This window comes from Danio rerio, chromosome 8, assembly GCF_049306965.1.
Source record: "Danio rerio strain Tuebingen ecotype United States chromosome 8, GRCz12tu, whole genome shotgun sequence".
In the NCBI taxonomy this organism is placed as follows: domain Eukaryota; kingdom Metazoa; phylum Chordata; class Actinopteri; order Cypriniformes; family Danionidae; genus Danio; species Danio rerio.
The window spans coordinates 3,944,932-3,970,000 of NC_133183.1; the positions used below are offsets into that span (position 1 = coordinate 3,944,932).

The 25,069-nt window shown below is 42.2% G+C and overlaps 2 protein-coding genes across 2 annotated transcripts in view; one reads left to right on the forward strand and one right to left on the reverse strand.

Moving 5' to 3' along the window:
• The window catches only part of acaa2 (acetyl-CoA acyltransferase 2), a 654,279-nt gene that overhangs the window by 205,326 nt on the left and 423,884 nt on the right, over positions 1-25,069 (reverse strand). The gene's annotated exons all lie outside the window — the stretch shown is intronic.
• eeig1a (estrogen-induced osteoclastogenesis regulator 1a) overlaps positions 1-25,069 on the forward strand; it is an 83,814-nt gene that overhangs the window by 57,815 nt on the left and 930 nt on the right. Inside the window, exons 5-12 of the mRNA XM_003199038.7 lie at positions 875-991; positions 6,300-6,346; positions 6,480-6,610; positions 16,720-16,821; positions 20,088-20,256; positions 21,016-21,137; positions 23,118-23,187; positions 24,879-25,069. The exon at positions 24,879-25,069 is cut by the window's right edge and continues 930 nt beyond it. Of these exons, the coding sequence (XP_003199086.1) occupies positions 875-991; positions 6,300-6,346; positions 6,480-6,610; positions 16,720-16,821; positions 20,088-20,256; positions 21,016-21,137; positions 23,118-23,187; positions 24,879-24,924 (804 nt within the window). The 3' untranslated portion in view covers positions 24,925-25,069. The remainder of the gene's footprint in view (positions 1-874; positions 992-6,299; positions 6,347-6,479; positions 6,611-16,719; positions 16,822-20,087; positions 20,257-21,015; positions 21,138-23,117; positions 23,188-24,878) is intronic.

The following is a 25,069-nucleotide window of genomic DNA, read 5'->3' on the forward strand; positions in this document are numbered from 1 at the left end:
ACGCAGGGAGAACATGCAAACTCAACACAAAAACGCCAACTGAACCGAGGTTCGACCCAGCGACCTTCTTGCTGTGAGGCGACAGCACTACCTATTGCGCCACTGCTTCGCCCCTATTAATAGTCATAATAATAATAATAATAATAATAATAATTAATAGTTCATTTTCAAACTGTCGTATTTTATTTCCAAATCTGAGTAGACTATCTCCTGCTGCTTTCAATAGTTTGGCAATAAATGTAACGTAAAATGTATTTATGTAAGCATTTAACACTGAATAAAGCCCATAATCAGTACCTGAGGCGATCATTGTCATAGTAGTATATGCTGTTGTTTTGTTGAAAGCATTTTACAGTATAATAGATATTTTGTGCATCGCAGTTGCAGATGGTTGGTAAAAAAAACTCGTTAAACATGGAAAATATACTTTTTATCATGTCTCAGTGACATTGCGTCGCGTGTTGTTAAATCCACACATGTAGCGAAATGATAATAAAGCTCAATTTAACTTGACTTGAACAGATTAACACAGAGGGACATTTTTAAAACCTCCTTTTCTTGATTTTTCTCAAGGCATTTTTGGTGATTATGGTGACATTTGTGCCAAAAGTCCTTGTTGGTTTATTGTTGGGTTTTCCTCTGTGGCTCAGTTCAGTCTTCTAATTGCATTAGTTGTGAAAGGCGAACACTCTGGGGACTGTTGGCTTGGGAAATGGTCTGACGTGAAGCATATGCTCTTTACCGCTGCCAAACCGTAATCAGCACATACTTCACATTCACTGCGGCATGATGGGAATCCAGTGCTTCTAAAATAAAGCCAATATGTGTGTGTGTGTATGTGTGTGTGTGTGTGTGCGTGTGTGTGTGTTTGCAGCTGGGCTTTGCTGATCTGAATATGGCAGAGTTTGCGGGATCGGGCTGGACGGCGCGCTGCTGTCTGCTGGAGGGATACGACACCAAAAACACACGACAGGACAACTCCATACTTAAGGTCAGATGTCACACACACTTGTATACATGGTTTGCAGGGACACTACATAGATGTAATGTATTTTATACAGTAAAAAAACTATTAAGATATGGCCCTGTACCTAAATACAACCCTCACAGGACACCTGTAAACAAATATGAAAAATATGGAATATCAAAAGACTTCATTAAGTATGACTTTTAAGCATTTTGAATTGGTGTGACCCTGTTAACCACCTCAATATCAGGGTTCAACGCTAAGGATTTTTTCTACTGGACCGATCGGGCCAGTGGTTCTGATTTTTACTTGCCCTGCCAAACTTTTCACTGGCCCCACCAAAAAAAAAGAAGAAGTTAATAGCTATTTGACTGTGTGTGTGTTTGCTTGCGTGCATGCGTGCGTAACCCAGTTTATTTTTCCCCCAATTTCTATTTAAAAGAGAGCAGATAATCTCAGCACATTTCTAAACATAATAGTTTTAATAACTCATCTCTAATAACTGATTTATTTTATCTTTGTCATGATGACAGAAAATAATATTTGACTAGATATTCTTCAAGACACTTCTATACAGCTTAAAGTGACATTTAAAGGCTTAACTAGGGTAATTAGGTTGACTAGGCAGGTTATGGTAATTAGGCAAGTTATTGTATAATGATGGTTTGTTCTGTAGACAGTCTGAAAAACAATTAGCTTAAGAGGCTAATAAATTTGACCTTAAAATGGTTCATAAAAAATAAAAAAAAATTACCACCTTTAAAAAGTACAACTAAGTCATAGTCGTGTCATATGCAACTTATACGTGTCCTCGTTATACGTGTCCTTATACGTGTTGTTTTACACGTCATTATATATGTCCCTGTAAACCACATATATCTGTACATACACAGGAGACTTTTAGACTTGATGTTTCTACTATACAAACAGTACATCATCTACCCTAAACCCAACCCTTAAAGGAAACCAGTGACAAAAATTGAGTATCAAAAGACTTCTTTAATTATCATTTTTAAGCATTTTGAATTATAGGGACAGGTGTGACCCTCTAAACCAGTGGTTCCCAACCTGGGGTCCGCGCCCCCCTAAGGGGGGCGCCAGAGTTCACAGGGGGGGCGCGGGAGAGGATAAGTGTTGAGGTAGAAAAAGGCATAAAAATGCTCCACTATTATAAAGGGCTTTGCAATTAATCGAATATCCGATTTAGATTTCGGTTTCAAACGATTATAAAAAAGCATTAATCGAGATAAATGATTATTGCATCATATTTTGCCACGTTCCAGTTGTACACGCTCTTAAATGGCTCTTAAAAGCGCGAAAGAGCTTATGTGTGTGTGCAGCACGATCACGCAGTCAGAAGCATGCGGTCGGTCAGCATTCACTCTCATTCACACACTGAGACGAGCAGAGGAGCGCAGACATCTAAAGTCATCTTAACGTGAGCGCTTTAATGGTCAAATAGGTGTCAAAACGCGGTGTTTAGTGATTATGTACATTAACCCTCATTTGTGTAATAAACAAACGAGTTGAGGATCAAAAGACGTGAAAGAGAAACCATTAAAGATACAGCGCGCTATAATCCTTCTGCCGCCTGTTTTTATCATTATTAAACAAACACAACGAGAAAACCCTCGCTGCTCTTGACTGAAGGACTGCTGCAGCTAGTGTTTTTCTTACAGTGAAGATGCTTAAAACACAGTTTGTTTTATATTTTTATTCTATTGTATTTATTTCTCTTTCCTTTGCAGGGTGGAAAATAACTGTATGTATACCGTTGAAGTCAGAATTATTATCCCTCCTGAATATTAGCAAACCTTTTCCTACCCAATTTCTGTTTCATGGAAAGAATATTTTATTAACTTATTTCTGAACATAATAGTTTTGATATCTCATTTCTAATTACTGATTTCTTTTTGTCTTTGCTATAATGACAGCACACATAATATTTTACTAGATATTTTTCAAAATACAAGCATTCAGATTAAAGTGCAGTTCAAAGGCTTAAATAAGGCAAGTCATTATAACGGTAGTTTATTCTGCAGACAATCAAAAATATATATTGCTTAAGGGGGCTAATAATATTGACCTTAAATTGGTTTCAAAATATTTAAACCTTTCTTTATTCTAGCTAAAATAAAACAAATAGAAGAAAAATATTATAGGAAATACTGTTAAAATTCCTTGCTCTGTTAAACATAATTTGGGAAATATTTATTAAAAAAAAAAATCTCAGGAGCGCTAATTATTTTGACTTTAACTGGCAATGGTTTTGAATAATCGTGATTACAATTATGACCAAAATAATCGTGATTATGATTTTTCCCAAAATCGAGCAGCCCTACTATTATATATGTATTTTTAAGTACCAAAAAAAAAATAAAAAACTAAACACATGCTTAAAATTCCAACATAATAGTGAAAATAATTAAAATAAATAACTTTAATTATTTAAATTTTGCTCACTCGCGCAATCTGCTTGTCAACGTGTCGTAAAGGCAAAATCAAAACAAAAATGGCAGACAAACGTAAATGCAGGGATTCCTCAGAGGCGAAGAAAAAGATTAGACAGTATGACAAAGCCTACCTAAATTTTGGTTTTATTGAAGGCCAAGACAAGTTAAAACTGATTAATTAATATTTTCTATACATATTACTATATATTAATATTACACAAACACACACACACACACACACACACACACACACACACATATATATATATATATATATATATATATATATATATATATATATATATATATATATATACACACAGTACATATGTATGTGCGTGCGTGCGTGTGTATTTATATGGTGGGGGGGGCTCCAATGTTTGTATATGTTCATGGGGGGGGCTCCAAAGAAAAAGGTTGGGAACCACTGCTCTAAACCACCGTAATAGAGTACAACTAAGTCCTAGCCATGTCATTATACAACTTAAACGTGTCCCCATTATACGTGTCATTATACATGTTGTTATATCTGTTCCTGTAAACCACACACAGTTGAAACCAGAGGTTTACTTACACTCTAAAAAAGGAACAAAACCATTTTTAAAAAAAATGTCTGATGGTAAATCATATTAACGTTTACTATTTTAGGTCTGTTAGGATTACCTAAATGATTAACGTTTGCCAAATGCCAGAATAATAAGAGAATGTTTTTTGAGAATTTTTTATTAATTTCTAGACAGTCAAAAGTTGACTCACATTTCCTTGGTTTTTTTAAGGTATTAAATCAAAAGGTATTTTATTTGCCAGCTAATAACCTTTTCATTACATATAAAATGAAACTTCTGAACCAAGCCTGATGGAAAATGCTCATTTACAAGAAAAGAGGTCTGATGGATTTAGAGGGTTTTGCATCTGAACTCTTCATATATATTCTAGTCCTGATTGGGAGGTAATGTCCGATTCCGATCAAGTCTGAAATCCCATGATCGGAGTGAGTTATGTTTTTATTACTGTTAAAACAAGTGCAAGAACAGTTGAAACGAATTAAAAGTAAAAACAAACCAATAATCAGAAATAGGAAAGAAACATATTTGTAAATGGAACTGTACACCACAATTCAAGACATTACCTAATAATTATTTGAATAAAAATGTGGCTCAGTGGTTAGTACTGTCGCCTCACAGCAAGAAGGTTGCTTCTTGAAGGTCAGTTGGCATTTCTGTGTGGAGTTTGCATGTTCTCCCTGTGTTGGCGTGGGTTTCCTCCGGGTGCTCCGGTTTCCCCCAAACACATGCGCTGTAGGTGAATTGGTTAAGCTAAATTGACCATAGTGTATCTGTGTGAAAGAGTGTGTATGGGTGTTTCCCAGTGCTGGGTTGCAGCTGGAAGGGCATCCACTGCTCAAAACATATGCTGGATAAGTTGGCGGTTCATTCCACTGTGCCGACCCCTGATTAATAAAGAGACTAAGCCGAAAATAAAATGAATGAATGAATAATTATATTTAATATAATATATGTTTTATTACTGTTAGAACTGGTGGCGGAACAGTTGAAGAGAATGAAAAAATCTAAAAATAAACCAATAATCAGAATGGGTGAAGAAACATTTTTATTTTTTTTTATTAGAATATGCAAAGATCATACAAATACAAGAAAACATCACCAAATAACAAATACAAAGCAACAAAACAAAAACAACAAGAATATAGTCAGGTACTGGTATGTGCGTGTGCGTGTGCGTGTGCGTGTGCGTGTGTGTGTGTGTGTGTGTGTGTGTGTGTGTGTGTGTGTGTATGCATGTAAAGGTAATTTGGTGGACAGGTCAGAGTACATACATAAGGAACAATAACAGTCAATAAATGAAGCAAGTGTCACAGATATAAATAAAAGATATTGAAAGAAACCAGTCAGAGTTAGGGAGTAACAACAATGCTTATTAATGTATGATAGTAAAAATGAAAGTAAAAAGAAAGAAAGGACAACAGTAATAATAACTGACAATAATAATAAATCACAAGTGCAACATCAACTACTAATACAGAAAGTTACTTATATTACAACTAATACTGCTTCTACTACAGCCACAACCACGACTATTACTACTACAATGTTTACTAATACTGATACTACTACAACAATGACTACCACTACTGATACTACTAAAGCGTTTGCTACAACTAATACAACAACGTCTACTGCTACTACTACTACTACTACTACTACCACAATCATGTGAAGAAACATTTTAAATTGTTTGTGAATGCAACCGTACACAAAAAATTCAAGACATTAATTATTAATTCAATGAATAAAAATGAGAACTAATAATAAGTAATACAATAAGTAAATATGACGATAAAATAAACAAATAAACATACAACATAAAAAAGCTAGCTTGAGTTAAAAATGTGACAAAAACAGAGGAAACCAAAATTCAAGATAAATGTACCTAAATACACACAAATAAAGTAGCTATCCTCTGATTTTTTTTTCTAAAATCAAACCAGCATGTGCAAATAAATGGGATAGTAATGTTAGATAAAAAAATAACTAAATATTTAATAATTAGGAATAATTTAAAATAAAGGTATAAAAAATAACTTTAACATTTTTATATAAAGCTAACAAGTGTGAAAATAAATCTGACAATACTCAAAAATACAGTATTAGCACAGAAAAGAAAACGATGTAAATATGAAAGTGATTACGTGCACATTTCAGCTTTCTCTCAGCACATGATTATGTAATATTCTTGACACTCGACAAAAATATTAAAAGTCAGCTGAGAAGAATGAATTAAGCAAGCATTATTAAAGCAGTGAGGAAAACAGATTGATCAGTTAACTCGAAGTAATAGTTTTCTCTGTTATTATAAAGGTGACCATTGGAATGACGCTGTTATCTGGAGATCCTTGTTTTAAAACGTGAGTATTTTGCTTTGATTGTGTTATTCTGTAATGTAGACTCTGACGCCCCCTGTAGGCTCGTGAATGACAGTACAACACGCAGACTGAATGAATGATTATCTGAAAGTGAACTCATCCCCTGTTTATTTAGTCCACCAAGCACTGCTAAATGTATTTCTGTGGCTGGACAAGACCCTTCCCTGCAGCTGGACTGTAAAGGAGAAGGAACTGCTGAGGTTCTGCCCCGAATGGCTAAACAGAGACCATCCATACTCGGATCCGGTAAAGATAATGCATTTCATTCATTTATTCATTTTCTTTTTGGCTTTATTAATCCGGGGTCACCAGAGCGGAATGAACCGCCAACTTATCCAGCATATGTTTTATCCAGCGGATGCCCGTCCAGCTGCAACCCATCACTGGGAAACACCCATACACTCTCATTCACACACATACACCACAGACAATTTAGCTTACCCAATTCACCTGTACCGCATGTCTTTGGACTTGTGGGGGGAACCGGAGCACCCGGAGGAAACCCACGTGGGGAGAACATGCAAACTCCACATAGAAATGCCAACTGACCCAGCCGAGGCTCGAACCAGCGGCCTTCTTGCTGTGAGGCGACAGCACTACCTACTGCGCCATTGCGTCGCCTAATGCATTTCATAATCAGACATATTTGTTTCTCTGTATATTAATGGTAAAATTTCCTTAATACCACCAAATACGTCATTATAAATATGCATGTGTCGAGTAAACTCAATGTATTTTTTATTTAAAGTGTTACCTAATATTAATTGTGCGTTTTATAAATTAATTTTTATTTTTTCTTATATTTTTTATGTATTTTAAGTAATTTTTTCCAAATATACTATGATTAAATTTGTGATTTAGATATTTGATTTAGAGATCATGGTGGTGGTTTTATTATTTTTTTATGAATTTGGTTTTTCCATGTACTATTTGATTATTTGTTTATTCATATTTTGGTTGAAATTTTCTAAAAGTTTTAGTAATTAGTTTTTGTGTAATGTCTGTATCGTTTGCATGTTTTATGTGTTATTTTCTTTTTTTTTTAATGATTTTAAAAAGTTACCAATTACATTATTTATTTAATTATTATTATTATTTAATTATTATCGTTGTTGTTAAATTATTATTATTATTATTATCATCATTATTATTATTATTTTATTTTTATTATTATTATTTAAGTATTATTATTATTATTATTATTATTATTATTTAAGTATTATTATTATTATTATTATTATTTAAGTATAATTTTATATATTTGATTATATTATTAGAATTGTTTTTTGTTTTAGATATAGTCTATCATATTTTGTTGTTTGTTTGAATTAGTCTATACGTATTACCTTTAGATTTTCTGTGTTCATTTTATAGTTTTAGTAATTTGTGGGTGGGTTTTTAATTTTTACAGTTAAATTATTATGAACAGTGTTATGGGTAACACATTACAAGTAACATGAGTTACGTAATAGTATTACTTTTCTAATTAACGAGTAAATTAACGTGTTATATTTAAAAATTCTGTTATAATATTTGAGTTAATTTTTTTGAAAACGTAACGCGAGTTACTTTTTAGTTTAATTAATTGGCTTTAAAAAAATCGCTGAATTAAAATGAACGTTGTTGCATTAAATCCCGCACTCACTAAGAGAACGCAGGAACAGACAGAAATGAAGATAGCAGGACCTTATATTTCTTTAATGGAAAATTCTCATTGTTTTGAACACATGGAAGAAAGGGAAATGAGGATTCTCTGAATGAACAGTGATTTTACTTTTTAATCAGACAATTAGTACAAAAGTAGCAAACGCATTGCTTTAAACCAGTGGTCACCAATCTCGGTCCTGGAGGGCCGGTGTCCCTGCAGGGTTTAGCTTCAACTTGCCTCAACACACCTGGCTGGATGTTTTAAGTATACCTAGTAAGACCTTGATTAGCTTGTTCAGGTGTGTTTGATTAGGGTTGGAGCTAAAATCTGCAGGACACCGGCCCTCCAGGAACAAGTTTGGTGACCTCTGCTTTAAACATTCATTAATCTGTATGTACGGCATACCGGTAGAGCTCCCGAGTCAGGAAGTTCTCAGAAGATAACATTATCCAACATTAATTTTTGTATGTGTTTTTAAAAGGTAAATAAAGGTTATACAGTGTGTTGCTATTTTCAGAGTTCCTCAATTTAAAAAAAGGAGAAAAAAAAACCCTGCAAGTTCTGAAGGAGATCAAGCCTCAGCCAGGTCAGAAAAAGTAACTCAAAAGTAACGTAACACATTACTTAACATAAAAAATAACTAACTAATGCAAGTTACTTTTTTTTACAAGTTACTTTTTTGGAGAGTAACTCTACTTTCAAAAGTAACTTTTCTTAATTTAATTTGCTTTTACAATCTAGATTGTGTCAAAGCAGCTTCACATAGAAGATTATAGTGAATCAAAACAGTGTCAGTTTTCAGAGTTGAAGTTCAGTTTAGTTCAGTTCAGTGTGGTTTAATATTCACGGCTGAGAGTCCAAACACTGAAGAGCAAATCCATCGATGTGCAGATCCACAAGTCCCGAGCCAAGCAACCCAGTGGCAACAGCAGCGAGGAGCAAACTTCAACAATTGACCAAAGTGAAGGAAAAAAAAACCTTGAGAGAAACCAGGCTCAGTTAGGCACGACCATTTCTCCTGTGGCCAAACTTCCTGTGCAACGCTGCAGTCTAAAGCCTGGTTTATACTTCTGCGTCAAGTGACCGGCGTAACCCACGGCGCATGCAACGCGCGTAGCTGTGCATTTATACTTCTGCGCGCTGTCTCTGTCGGTCTGCATTAACACTTCTGAAACGCTAGTTGGCAGTGAGGTGTAAATGTTCCTCTTTGTTAAGTTTCTTCGCTGCTGTTTTGCTTTTCCTGAACACTTCCGGGATGTATAAGTGGCTCAAACTCGCTCATTTTGAGGCAGGAACCGGCGGACGTGCAACAACTTTAACTATGAGGTAAACACAAAACAAAACTTTCCATCCGGAGCCCCTTCACGGGACTCTACACTAATAAACAATCGCTCCATCAGGCTCGCACCATTCACGCGGCTCTCGGTCCCGCCCAGACTCGTCAGCGCTTCCAAGCCGACCAATCACAGAGCTTACGCTACCATCGTTGTGACGTGTAGTTACATTTTTTGAGAGGTGCACGTCAACGACGCCGACGGCCACGGCGAAGGGCTATGCGTCAGCGCCGTAGCATACGCCGGCGTTTGATGCAGAAGTATAAATCAGCCTTAAGTGCCGGAGGCTGGAGAAAGCTGGACGCCCATCGTGGAGAAGCTGCAGGAGGAGAGGTCCCCGGCTGGTTTACAGGCTGGCCCTTCAGGATCAATGCGAGGACTCGTCTGTCATTGGATTCTTATTGTAATCAGTATCATGCTCTCCACTCCTCCATAACCACCACAGCAGCTGCTCAGGATACGGCCTGGTCCAGGATTATGGAATGTCTCAGGAATAATGAAAACAGACTACATAAGCGCAGATGCCGTTCAAACTATAATGTCTTTTGGAAAGTATTCCCGGCTCCGGTTGCCCTGAATAATGCAGACTAACAATCCTTTAGAGGATTTGGATCTCAAAAGCATTTGTGTTTTATGTGTATGCTAATGCAAAGAGATGTGTCTTTAATCTAGATTTAAACTGACAGAGTGTGTCTGCTTCCTGAACTGTGCTAGAAAGGCTGTTCCAGAGTTTAGGTGCCAGATATGAGAAAGATCTACAGCCTACAGTTGATTTTGATCAGTTGTCCAGAATTAATTGAGAGTGGTGGACGTGAGGGGCTATAATACAGCAGGAGCTCCCTCAAATACCGGGAAGCTTAGCCATTCAGGGCTTTGTAGGTAGTCAATAAAATTGTAAACATTTATAGGATATTTAATAGGGAGCCAATGCAATGATGAAAGAACGTTCGAGGTTACAGAAGTAACCCTTCGTTCCCCGAGGAGGGGAACGGAAGTGCCATGAATGGGAGGATTCGGATCAGAAGCCGCTTATCTGGAGAGTATTGAACGGGCCAATGAATGAAATTAATTGGCAGCGTAAGCTTGCGCAGGTGTGCGACATCTGCAATCATCTCAGCATATAAGCACACCTGAAGCCAGCAGACGCCATCCTTTTAAGCTGAAGAGACTTTCAAACAGCTAAGGGACAGTCATTATGGCGACGGAATATGGCACTTCCGTTCCCCTCCTCGGGGAACGAAGGGTTACTTCTGTAACCTCGAACGTTCCCCTTCGGTTGGGGAACTTCAGTGCCATGAATGGGAGAATATGGAAAGCGCCATAATGACTGCACCTTACCAACACCCCCGATGAGGAGATAGTCAAGCAAGCGTGACGCACCCACATCATGGGGGGCGCGGTCCTCCAACGTGTCCCTGGCCCTAATTTATCCTACTTCAATAGAAGTTTTACGGATTTAGATATATTTTTTGGGAAGTCGTGAGCATCTAGATAATTCTAGGAAATACGACAGTACGTTGGGAAGCGTGCAATCCCGATAGGGAGGACGCTGCGGAGGCCATCCGTTACCCAAGGGGGGATAGATGGCAGAATTTACCTATGGACTAGCCCTAAAAAGGGGGAGTACGCATAGCAAAGAGTGGTTAGCGGAGAGGGAAGACACGGGTCCGCCCAGGGGGGGGACTTAACCGTGGCGGAATAAGCATATGGGATCGCCTAGTGGGGATCACGCATAGCAGGCACCTATACCCAAAACGCGGGCTGACCAGCGGGCAGACCTACAACGTAGTGGGCCAGCAAGTGACTCCTCCGCTGAGTCAGTGCTGGGGGCCACGGAGGAATCTGCAGGGCTCACCTGACGGGGAACTTTACTGACAGATAAAAAAGGCGCACGTACCTCCGTGTTAGGGAGAATGGCGCAGCAAGCGTGTTTCAACACCCTACCGAGTTGTCTCCTCAATCACCAAAGGGTTACCTAATACCCTTGAGGAAACCGGCTCCACTCGCAGATTGTAAAACCTTGCAAATGTGTTGGATGTCGCCCAGCCCGCAGCTCTACAGATGTCTGTTAGAGAGGCGCCGCGTGCACGCGCCCAAGAGGATGCAACGCTCCGAGTGGAGTGTGCACGTACTCCCGGGGGACACGGCTGACCTCGACTCGAATAAGCGAGTGAAATGGCATCCACAATCCAGTGGGATAATCTTTGTTTCGATACGGCACTTCCCTGCTGCCGACCGCCATAACAGACAAAGAGCTGCTCAGATGATCTAAAATTCTGAGTACGGTCCACATAAATGCGCAGAGCGCGAACTGGACAAAGTAAAGAAAGGGCTGGGTCTGCCTCCTCCGGGGGCAGCGCTTGCAGGTTCACTACCTGATCTCTAAAGGGGGTGGTAGGAACCTTGGGCACATAACCGGGGCGGGGTCTCAGGATAACGTGAGAGTAATCCGGCCCGAATTCCAGGCACGAGTCACTGACCGAAAATGCCTCCAGGTCCCCGACCCTCTTGATGGAGGCCAACGCAACCAGCAGAGCTGTCTTCAGGGACAGAAATCTTAGAGATACTGATTCGAGTGGCTCAAAGGGATCGGATCGCAGACTCGTGAGAACGAGGGCGAGATCCCAAGAGGGCATGAGAGGGGGGCGAGATGGATTAATTCGCCTAGCACCCCTAAGGAACTGGATGACCAGGTTATGCTTTCCCACGGTGCCGCCAGCTACCGCGCTATGATAAGCGGAGATGGCGGCCACGTAAACCTTGAGAGTGGAGGGCGACAGCCTGCTGTCCAACTTCTCTTGAAGGAAAGAGAGCACAACACTAATCTGGCAATTTCGGGGGTCTTCTCTGCGAGAGACGCACCATTCAGTGAATAGACTCCACTTCAGGGCGTAGGCGCGCCTCGTGGAGGGGGCTCTAGCCTGAGTGATGGTATTAACCACCGCATCGGTAGGTTACCTAAGTCTTCCTCGCGTCTAGGGACCACACGTGGAGGTTCCAAAGATCGGGGCGAGGGTGCCAGATGGTGCCCTGTCCCTGAGAGAGTAGGTCCTCTCTCAAAGGGATCCGCCAGGGGAGGGCCGTCGCGAGGAGTGAGAGCTCTGATATCCAGGTCCGGTTGGGCCAAAGGGGCGCAACTAGCAGAACCTGTTCCTCGTCCTCCCTGACCTTACACAGAAACTGCGCGAGCAGGCTCACTGGGGGAAACGCATACTTGCGCATGCCCCGAGGCCAGCTGTGGGCCAGTGCATCCGTGCCGAGAGAGCCCTCGGTCAGGGAAAAAAAAACAACTGGCAGTGAGCGTTCTCGGGGGAAGCAAACAGATCGATCTGGGCCTCCCCGAATCGCGCCCATATCAGCTGAACAGACTCGGGGTGGAGTCTCCATTCTCCAGGGCGTAACAGCTGTCGTGAGAGCGCATCGGCTGCACGATTGAGCGTGCCTGGGACGTGAATGGCGCGCAGCGATTTCAGCCGCGGGTGACTCCAGAGGAGCAGACGGCGGGCGAGCTGAGACATGCGGCGAGAGCGCATACCCCCCATGCGGTTGATATACGCCGCCGCCGCCGTACTGTCCGTCCTGACCAGCACGTGTTGCCGCTCCAGCACCGGTAAAAAGCGGTGGAGAGCGAGGAACACTGCCAACAGCTCTAGGCGATTGATATGCCAATGCAGCTGGGCACCCTTCCAGAGGCCCGCAGCCGCATGCCCGCGACACACGGCCCCCCAACCCGTGTTGGAAGCGTCTGTTGAAACAACAACATGGCTGGACGCCTGTCCTAGAGGCACACCGGCCTGTAGGAACGAGGGGTCGTTCCAAGGGCTGAGGGCGCGGCGACACAGCGCAGTAACCGAGACCCGGTGTGTGCCCGCGTGCCATGCGCGTCTGGGGACCCGATCGTGAAGCCAGTGCTGAAGTGGTCTCATATGGAGCAACCCGAGCGGCGTGACGGCGGCTGCGGATGCCATATGCCCCAGGAGCCTCTGAAAGAACTTCAGTGGGACCACTAGTTTGCTGTCGAGCTCCCTCAGACAGTTCAGCAACAGGCGAGCGCGTTCCTCGGAGAGGTGCGCTACCATGGTGATCGAGTCCAGCTCCATCCCGAGAAAAGAAATCCTCTGCACGGGGGCGAGTTTGCTCTTTTCTCGGTTGACCTGAAGCCCCAGTAGGCGGAGATGCCGAAGCACCTCGTCCCTGTGCATAATCAATTGCTCCCGCGAGTGGGCTAAAATCAGCCAGTCGTCGAGATAACTGAGTATGCGAATGCCCGCGAGCCGAAGGGGCGCTAGGGCACCCTCCGCGAGTTTGGTGAAGACCCGCGGAGACAGAGAGAGCCCGAAGGGGAGGACCTTGTACTGCCACGCTCGACCCTCGAACGCAAACCGCAGAAATTGGCGGTGGCGTGGAAGAATGGAGACATGGAAATACGCGTCCTTCAGGTCTATGGCTGCAAACCAATCCCGAGGACGAACGCATTGGAGAATGCGCCTCTGCGTGAGCATTCTGAACGGCAGCTTGTGCAGACAGCGGTTCAAAACGCGCAGATCTAGGATTGGCCGTGACCCACCGCTCTTTTTGGGTACGATGAAGTATGGGCTGTAAAACCCACTCTCCATCTCGGCTGGAGGAACCGGCTCGATTGCACCCTTCGCCAGGAGGGCAGCAATCTCCTCTCGCAAGACAGGGGCGGACAGGGGGTTGACCCTGGAGAAATACACGCCCGTAAACTTGGGGGGCCGTTTCGCGAACTGAATCGCGTAACCGAGTCTGATTGTGCGTATGAGCCACCGCGAGGGGCTGGCCCGCGCTAACCAGGCAGGCAGAGCCCTCGCTAATGGAGTCATCGCTACAATCGCTGACGTACCAGCGGTGGGGCAGCGCGGAGTGGGTGTGCTGATCCGGGAAGCACGAGGGTCCCGCGGAAAAGCTGGAGGAGAGCGATTCGCTCTGGCTCCGCACCCTGACTCCGGAGAAGGGGCTGGAGGGCTGAGGGAAGGGAGACCGTCCCCCCAGCGCTCGTGAGCCACTGGCGAAGCACGTAGAGTCTGCGAGCCGGAAGGCAGCGCGTCCCGGACTGGCAGAACTCGTGCAGTCACATCCGGGGAAGGGATAAAGTGCTCTTTTACTGATGTTTTGGTGGCACTGAAAAGTACCGTTGTTATTTTTAAGTTTCCTCTTCTCCGGATGGCCTGTCTCAGGGACGCTTCGTGGTCCGTTTACCGGACTTAACGGCGCCCTGGGCAGGAGGGGCTGCCTGCTTTCGAGGTGAACGCCGCGCCCGCTTGGCCGGAGGCGCAGGCGGGGGCGGGGCAGCACTCGTTGGCGGGCGCCCTCGGCGAGGAACAGCGGAGGTGGATGGCACGGTGGGCGGAGCGGGCTTACGGCCACGCCGATAGATGACATTGCCCATCGCATCCGACTGCTCTTTCACCGCCTTGAATTCCTGGGTGAATTCACCGACGGTGTCGCCGAACAGGCCAGCCTGGGATATGGGCGAGTCAAGAAAGCGAACTTTGTCAACGTCGCGCATATCGGCCAGGTTTAGCCAGAGGTGGCGTTCCTGAACCACAAGTGTGGACATCGTCCTCCCCAGCGCACACGCGGCGGACTTAGTAGTCCGAAGAGCATAGTCGGTCGCGGTGCGCAGCTCATGTAATAAGCTTGGGTTGGACCCGCCCTCGTGCAGCTCGGCCAGCGCCTGCGCTTGGTAGCGCTGGTAGGTGGCCATCGCGTGCAAAGCAGAAGCAGCCTGGCCCGCAGCCTTATAAGCTCTGGCTCCGAGGGAGGCAGACAACCTACAGGCTTTGGACGGGAGGCGGGGCAAACCCCGCCACGTAGAGGCGCCGCGCGGACAAAGATTGACCGCGATAGCGCGCTCCACTGACGGGATCGCCTCATACCCCCTGGCAGCTCCGCCGTCAAGGGCGGTGAGGGCGGAGGCACTCGCAGCACGGGCAGAGAAAGGTGCCCTCCAGGACTGCGTGAGCCTACTGTGCACTTCCGGGAAGAAGGGGACGAGAGGCTTCGAAGGCTTCGCCTTCTGGTCCTCTACGTAGCACCCATCTAGTCGGTCCGGCCGCGGAGCTGGGGGATAAACCATCTCCAACCCCACGGCCGAAGCAGCCCGGGAAAGCACGGCTAACATGTCCGCTTCAGGATCCGATTTGACAGCGCTCACCTGCCCGGAGGGGGCGAGCGGGTCCGGATCTTCGTCGGACAGTGAAAGCCCACCCTCCGATGCCGCGGAGGACATCTGATCTCTGGTGTCAGCGAGTGTGAGAGCTACCATCTGGTTAGACGGATCACTCTCACCACCCGAAGCTTGGATGGAGCGCCGTGAGGAGCGAGAGGTCCGCGAGCCCGTGGGCGGCGGATTAGCTTCCGCTGAAACCCTCAGATCTGCCCGAGCGCCCGCTGCTTTTTTAGAACAGGAGGCAACTGGGGTGGCTCGCTCTCTTGCGAAAGTTAGCCGCGATCTTAGCTGTGCAACGGTCATGGCATCGCAATGACGACATGAACCGCCCGCGAGCACCGCATTAACATGCTGGACCCCCAAACATGCAATGCAGTGATCGTGTCCATCATCCGGAGACAGGAAACCCCCGCATCCAGAAACGCACAGTCGGAGCGCCATCCTGAAAAGGACGTGCTGCACGACTGTGTTGCTCTTTTAGGAAAGTTGCAACTATACGCACCGCTCTGGAGGACCGGACCCAAAGAACCGCAGGCAAGGGAGTAACCCAGCTCGACCGTCTGCCACCGCGAAGACCCACTCTGGACCGGGAGACACACTCGTTCGCTCTGAAGTGCTGATCAGCAAGAGGAACCCTCATCGACTCACTCAGAAAGGATCTGAAGCGAAAAGGATGGCGTCTGCTGGCTTCAGGTGTGCTTATATGCTGAGATGATTGCAGATGTCGCACACCTGCGCAAGCTTACGCTGCCAATTAATTTCATTCATTGGCCCGTTCAATACTCTCCAGATAAGCGGCTTCTGATCCGAATCCTCCCATTCATGGCACTGAAGTTCCCCAACCGAAGGGGAACTGGAGTATTATGATCATATTTCTTTGTTCTAGAAAGCACTCTAGCAGCTGCATTTTGAACTAGCTGAAGTTTGTAATTTAGGTCAGCAGGGAAACCGCCTATTAACACATTACAATAATCTAATCGAGAGGTCATGAAAGCATGAATAAGCTTTTCTGCATCAGACATTAAAAGGATATGTGAAGTTTGTCAACATTTTTAAGATGAAAATATGCAGATGCTCAACACTGACTATGAATCAGTCTGCATGTTTAACGCGCTTGTTATTAGATCTGTTTGTTTTTTCATCTATATTTTTAATATTCCTGCTTGTTTTTTTGCTCTAGCTCTTCCTGAGGAGGCGGATCAGAGTCAGAGTCCTGATGAATCCTTTCACACGGGTCATTCACGCAACTCCAGCTACGCCAGCCAGCAAAGCAAACTCTCAGGTGTGTGTGTGATTGTCTCTGTCTGTGTTTGTGCAATTGTGGGTTTGTGCTTGTTTGTGTGTTGGGTCCTGGTATTCATCACATTGTAGGGATAAAATCTCTCCTCAGAAATTGCAAATAACCGTTTTTTTTTTTTTTACCTTGTGGGGGCATTTCATTTGTCCCATTTGGAAAACAGTGCATCTATCTATATATCTTTAATTTATATATATATATATATATATATATATATATATATATATATATATATATATATATATATATATATATAAATAAAAGTGTGTGTGTGTGTGTGTGTGTGTGTGTTTCATAAGAAAGGAAATTCTGTATGTTTTCTTGTATGTCATCCACAGTTGCTCCTTCAGGAAGTTGCGCCTACAGTTTCCTGTCTCTTTTTTCCATCTGACGCTCTGCTATTGTGTGTGAATGTTTGTTTAACATGCTCTACTGACAGTAAAAAAAGTCAAACTCACATCAATGTGTGTGAACATTTCTCTTCAAGCATTATCTAAAACTCGGTGGCTTCTTTAAATGGCTTTCTTTAAAGGGAAAAACAAACATTGCCTGAATTTCAATGTTTTAACAGTACACACATGCACACTTTCTGAATTTCTTGCAACTTATAAACAACATATAATACTCTTATATAAAGTGATGCATAATTATCTTTTGATTCTGTATGCGTGTATAATATACATACAGTTCAAATTCTAAATTATTCACCTTCTGTGAATTTAGTTTCTTCTTTAAATATTTCCTAAATGATGTTTAACAGATTGAGGAATTTTTCAAAGTATTTCCTATAATATTTTTTCTTCTGGAGAAAGTCTTATTTGTTTTATTTCGGCTAGAATAAAAGCAGTTTTTAATTTGTTTAAAACCATTTTAAGGTCAATATTATTAGCCCCCTTAAGCGATATTTGTTTTGGATTGTCTACAGAACAAACGACTGTTATATACGTTGGGTACCGAAACCCGGTGCTGTACCTTTGTAACCGGTATGTTCCGGATCAAATCCTCATATGAATTTCGGTGCCATTGGTGCTGTGACAAGGACGTAAGAAATATCAAGGGATGCATTAAAGGCACACATAGGTACGCGTTGTCACATCATCTCTAAACATTTCATTCTAAACAACTTTGAAGAATAAGGACAGGCGATGTCAGGCGTTTGTTGCTTAGGGAACAGACGCACGCAACGCATGCAGTACAGCGCATTCGGTGAGCGAGAGCGACTCTCTTCAGATCAACACGCATGATAGCGTTCATCAAATTTGCTTAAACTAAGCGTTCTAAAGTGTATTTTACAAGCAAAGATTCTGACAAAGCGACGTGAAGCAGACACTTTACAAAAATTGCATGTAATGGGGAAACACGTCAAACTTAATGACACATTTGAGGGCTCAGGGAGTCAACTTACGCAGAGGAATGCACTGTCTCTGAAGGTCTGCGACATCATCTGGCACTTTTAATGAGTACGTCCATGGACACCAATGCTCAGATTTAATGTGATTAAGACAACACTCTGATTTAGAGTCTAGACGACCATGCAAACAGTGATTTTTGATTACCTTAAAGGACCACAGACACCTGCGTCGCGAAATGCAGAGTTTTTTTCTTTCCATTCAACGTGCGGTATCAAATTCCATTGAAAGAGCACTCTTTAACCAGTCCTTACTTAATGCTCGCATCAAATACCTCAGTTTGTCATGAGGGAATGAATAAAATGTTCCTGAATGAAAGTGAAACTGCAGTTAAAGTCGAAAAATTAAAAATGAAACACCTAAAATTACATGAAACTCTGGAGGAAACATGGATACGTGGTGAACGTAAACCTTGATCATATCATTGTCTTATTCAGATTAAGGCAAACCATTAGATTACTGATAACCATGTAAACAACCCCTGGAAAAAAAGGAGTTTAGTATTTTGATGACAGCATTTCTACAGGTTAGTAGTAAGCTAATGTAATTTCATAATTCAAATCTTAAATTCATGCTAACCAACAAATGATCAAAGGAAATATATTAATGTAATTCAAATTTATAAAATATGAACTGATGTTCACTGTAAACTTTAATTATATTGTTCTATTAAAATTATTATTTTTTAAGATTTTGTCAATTAAAAGATTTTCTAGAGTCATCCATAATAATTTTGTGGCTCAAAAGTATCGGTTCAGGCACCGTTTTGGCACCGGTACCGTTTTAAAAGTATCGATTTAGCACCGGTATCGAAAACCCAAACGATACTCAACCCTACTGTTATACAATGACTTGCCTAATTACCCTAATGCTGAGTTCAAACTGCATTGTTTTTGCCCTGATTTTTAAGAAATAGATGACAAATACACAAAATCACAGCCACATCGGTGCTTGTTCACGTGAGTAACAATCACACAATGTGAACTATCAAAGAGACCCTTGTGAGATATTTGGCATGCTAAATATTTGGACCTGTTGGCGATCCACTAGTATGGGTATCTGTAGGCCAGCGGGAGGTTAGGGGAGAAGTTAAAAGAGCTTTTTCAGTCTATTTGGACTCAAGATATGGAAGAAACTAGTGTAAATTTGGCAGGAGCAGCTATGTCTGTTTGACGTGTCATCTGAGCAACACCACAACCGGGTCGAAAAACAAAAAAAAGTTGAAGAGAAATTGCTAATTCCCTTTAAAGGTCAGGTAAGCAAAATATGTACATTTTACCCCACTAAAGGCTTCTTTCTCATTATGAAATAACAAAAGATACAGTATACTACGTCACCTCTCAGTGTTTCCATGTCACTTCTCGTGTGTGTTTGATTGTAAGACGTAGTTTGCTGATTGAGACAAAGTCGTTGGCGAGTCTTCCTATTGTAAAGTCATGCAGTGTGAAACCCTCTGTCGCCCTTCCATCTTGCAGCGATGAAACGCTACCCCAGATATGCAGTGTGAAAACATCTGTGACACGACGACTTTAAAAATCGAGCAGTCTGAACTCGGCATAACCTGCATAATTAACCTAGTTAAGCCCGTCACTGAACACTACAATGTTTTAGTCAAGTAATATATGCTGTCATCATGGCAAAGATAAAATAAATCAATTATCAGAAATGAGTTATTAGAACTATTATGTTTAGAAATGTGTTGAGAGAATCTTTCCATTAAAGAGAAATTAGGGGAAAAATGTACGGGAGACTAATAATTTAGGAGGCTACTTATTCTGACTTCAACTGTATATGTATATATATATATATATTTTGTGTGTGTGTGTGTGTGTGTGTGTACAGGCTACAGCACTGAGCTGTCGTGCTCCTCCAGTCTGTCAGACTTGACCCACCGCAGGAACACATCTACAGGCAGCAGTGTGAGTGCAGATGCCCCGTCAGAGAGCGACAGCCGTCCTGATCGCCCTCCTCGACCCCCGCGGCCTATATTACCCTCCAGCAGACCCCCACGGTATGCCGTCATTAGAAACACACACACACACACATCTGACAGTAGCTCTTTCCATCCAGCTATTCGTATCTGCATTTTGGAATATCACATTAAAAAAAAGCTTAATTGGAATCTCAAGATGTGCATAAATTATGAAAATGAGTTTTTAATCTAATACGACCGAATGTGCATGAACTAAGATGGACACACATTTAGTGAATAAACTCCAGCATGCGCATCAGTAACGCCCTGTGATTTAGTTTGAACAGATGATAGAAATGTGTGTTTCAGGGACTTTGCATTAATGGAGTTTGCAGCTTCACATTGTTGCAGATCTGAAATGTTGTTTTGCTGAGTGTAAAATGCTTCAGCCGTCAGTCCGTCATCATAGAGCTTCAGTATTACTATTGTTCTGTTATTATTCCCTCCAGAACTGTCTTGAGCATCTGCCTTTGCTCCCACAGACTGTCTCACGCCTCCAAAAGCCACCGCATTCACCACGTTTATATCGTCTTTGTTTCTAAGACGCAACTCATTTATTAGAGAAGAAAAACACCACAGTGGCTTCTCTACCGCATTAAACTACATTTCCCTGTCTGATATTTGCTCCAGTTTATCAGGAAGTGATGATTTTATTCTCTTTGACTCATTGGATGGAAACGCTGCTTTATTCACAAATGTTTTATGAGATATTACAGATTTGTGCTTAAGTCTAATTCACATGTTTTGATGGAATCACAGCTTGTGAATTTGACAGGTTTTTTCCTTGTGTTTGTTCAGGAGGAAGCAGGATTCAGTGGAGGATCAGCCGACGTGGGTCAACGACACGCGCATCGATGCAGACGACATCGTGGAGAAGATCGTGCAGAGCCAGAACTTCTCTGACATCAGTAATAATGAAGGTGAGGGATCCGATAAGCCAGTCACAACCTCAGTATGTAAACACTGGCCAATCACTGCTCAGGGGTGTTTTACATTTGTAATGTAAACAATCAATCTGCCTTCAGTGCTTAAAATTACAAAAAATGGGATTTAAACCTTGCCCTATAGGCTTTATCTGTGATTTTAAGTAATTTTAGTCCATTCCATTTTGTTCAAGGTTTTTACAGTTAAACGTGCGCAAGTAAATTGCATAAAATAATATATTTTTTTAACATTCCAAAAAAATATTGTAAAGAACTAAAAAAGATTATACACTATAAAAAGATTCACACTACCCGGCCACTTTATTAGGTACACCTGTCTAACTGCTCGTTAACACATTTATAATCAGCCATTTTTAACATGGTCAAGATGATCTGTTGCAGTTTAAACCGAGCATCAGATTGGTAAGAGATCTGCGCGGGACTAAATTTTAAATCCCGCTCCCGCAGGTTTTAGCCCGAACCCGACCACTCCCGCTTATATTCAGGATTTGTTGTCCCACTGCCCGACCCGCCCCGTTTTCTACCCGCCGCGCCCGATCCCGCTAGTCGGGAGCGATATTGCTAGACAGCCCGCTCCCGTCCAAAATTAAACCAGTTACAGATCGCTTTATTCGAAAATCTATTCCCGCGCATCAGAAATCTGTTCAGCAGACCTCAAAGATTGGGGAAGAAAGGTGATTTAAGTGACTTTGAAGGCCAGACGGCCTTTCCTGAGTATTTCAGAAACTGCTGATCTACTGGGATTTTTATGCACAACCATCTCTAGGGTTTACAGAGAATGCTCTGAAAAAGAGGAAATATCTAGTGAGCGGCAGTTCTGTGGGCACAAAAGCCTTGTTGATGCCAGAGGTCAGAGGAGAATGGCCAGACTGGTTCCAGCTGATAGAAAGGTAACATTAACTCAATTAAGCACTTGGTACAACCGAGCTCTGAAGAAGAGCATCTCTGAACACACAACACGTCCAACCTTGAGGCAGATGGGCTACAGCAGCAGAAGACCACACCGGGTGCCGCTCCTGTCAGCTAAGAACAGGAAACTGAGGCTACAATTCACACAGACTCACCAAAACTGGACAATAGAAGATTGGAGAAACGTTGCCTGCTCTGATGAGTCTCCATTTCTGCTGCCACATTCGGATGGTCGGGTCAGTATTTGGCGTCAACAACATGAAAGCATGGATCCATCCTGCCTTGTATCATCGGTTCAGGCTGCTGGTGGTGGTGTAATGGTGTGGAGGATATTTTCTTGGCACACTTTGGGTCCATTAGTACCAATTGAGCATCATGTCAACACCACAGCCTACCTGAGTACTGCTGCTGACCATGTCCATCCCTTTATGAGCACAGTGTCCTCATCTTCTTCCAGCAGGATGATGCACCATGTCATAAAGCGTGAATCATCTCAGACTGGGTTCTTGAACATGACAATGAGTTCACTCTACTCAAATGGCCTCCACAGTCACCAAAGCTCAATCCAACAGAGCACCTTTAGGATGTGGTGGAACAGGAGATTGGCATCATGGATGTGCAGCCGACAAATCTACAGCAACTGTGTGATGCTATCATGTTAATATGGAGCAAAATCTCTGAGGAATATTTCCAGAACCTTGTTGAATCTATGCCACGAAGGATTAAGGCAGTTCTAAAGCCACAAGGGGGTCCAACCCAATACAGTAAGGTGACCTAATAAAGTGGCTGGTGAGTGTGTAAATTCACATATATAATGTAGACAAATTATGTACATGTATATCATATATTTACTTGTATACCGTTCAGTTATTTTTCTTGCAGAAAAATATAATTATAAAAATATTAGTGTATACTGATAATAAATAAAATAAATAAAAGTCAAATAAAAAAAAAAAATTAATTCATCACAAAAAATGGCAGTAAATAGATTTAGATTGAGTTTAAACAACTGTGTCATCACTGTTCTCGCTTTCTCTCTATGTACAGATAGTAACCTGAGGCTGTTTGTGAGCAGAGATGGAACGACAGCACTGAGCGGCATTCAGCTGGGAAACAGGTCATTTCATAAACACACTGCACAAATACAATATAGAGCTGTGGTGAGAGATCGCTTCAGATTTTTAAAATGCATCCATATTGTCTTTTAAATCTATTCTGAGCTTAACGTTTGCGCAGATTGATCTCTAGTTTTTATTTAATATTTTTATTTTACTTTATTTTTTGTAGAACATTTTACGTCCAAAGGCGAGAATTTACAAAAACTCAACAGGAAAGAATAAAAATAAGGAAAGCAAACAAACCAAAAACAACAACATTGAGGCATTTCCATTGTTAAACATTCTGTACATTCAACAATTGTTTACATTACAGTATTCAATCCATATCTTTCATTATTTTAAAAATAAGTCTTTTAAAATAAATGTCAATTCTTCCATATGACTTATTTCTTGAACAATTTCTATCCATTCGCCAATAGAGGTGGTGTTTAGGCTTCTGTTTAACAGGAGATGGCGCTGGAGTTCATTGGACTGGTGATCATGACGGCCAATCCCAGTCATATCTGTTGAGCAGCCAATCAGTGAAGTTTAGTAAAACACTCAGCTGAGCTCTAAAAGCAAGTGGGAAATGCTGTCGTCACATTTAAAAAAAATTTCAATACAGACTCGCAGTACTTTTGACAACACTATCGTCATTATGACCTCATGGTCTCATAGCTTGACTGAAGAAATCAGAAACAGCTCTTCTCATTGGATGTGTTGTAAAAAATAAATGAGTGAAAAGAAGAGAGAACCCAGTCCAGGAGACTCGAAACAAGCAGAATTCCTTTATTGAGACGTTTTGGTTAATCTGCAGTCATACAGCGTCTTTTAGATTTCCATGTGTCTGCAAGATCCTACTAGAGGTCTGCAGTCTGCAAGTTCTTTCACAAGTCTCACACAAGTCTCACACAAGTCTAATTTAAGACAAAGGTTTCATGGCTATATTGTGTTCTTAGGAGGAGAGGACATGACTAAACAAAGCATGCAAATTCAGTATTGGAGTCAGCATGGCATAGGTGTTAAAAAACGGCCCAGCTACTGACCACACAAGTTTATCAACATAGGGTTTCTGTAGCATAAAAGCAACACCCGAAGACAAAGACAGAGTCGTTTAAAGCATTTGCATCACTGGCTTAGCCTGTAGTCAGAGAGATAAAGGTTAAATGTCCCTCCTAGCTGGGATGTCAATGAAATGATATAATTAAAAACCAAAAAATATAACTTTTCAGTTATACGTAGATTATTGTTCATTTGGAATTAGTTGATAGAAATTTATATTTCCACAGATGAGAAACTTAATCTCATGAATAATAATTAAAACCCGACGCATCATCATAGAACTCGCAGTCGTATGCTACATCAGCAAAAGTGACATAGTCCCCATATAGATTTTAAACCCAGAAGATGAAAATAGGGGAGAAAAGCTCAAAATTAGCCAGTTTTTCTCTACAATTATGTCAAAATAAGATCCGGCCCCAAAAATCATTCCATTTGCTGAAACATAGAGAAAGTTGTGGCCAAATTAAGACTTAAAAATTACCCAGGAGTGGACGAAAATGTCCTCAACAGCACACAAGGGTTAATATCTGAGCTCAGTATCCTTTCAAGAGTGAATAGTGATGTATTCTGAAAATTGTTTGTATAATAAACACACAGACACACATCACAGCCTCAGACTGACTGGTCAACCCCTCTGCTGTGTCCACAGGGTCTCTGCTGGAGTTTATGAGCCTGTGGTCATCGAGAGCCATTAGATGCACACTCTTCTCTCACTTCATCATCATCATCATCTCAATACTGGAAGAATCACACACACACACACTCACTTCATCATCAAGTCTAATCAGTGCCAAACGCCACAAGGCTTTACCTGGACGGAGTTAAGTGTTTCCCTGACAC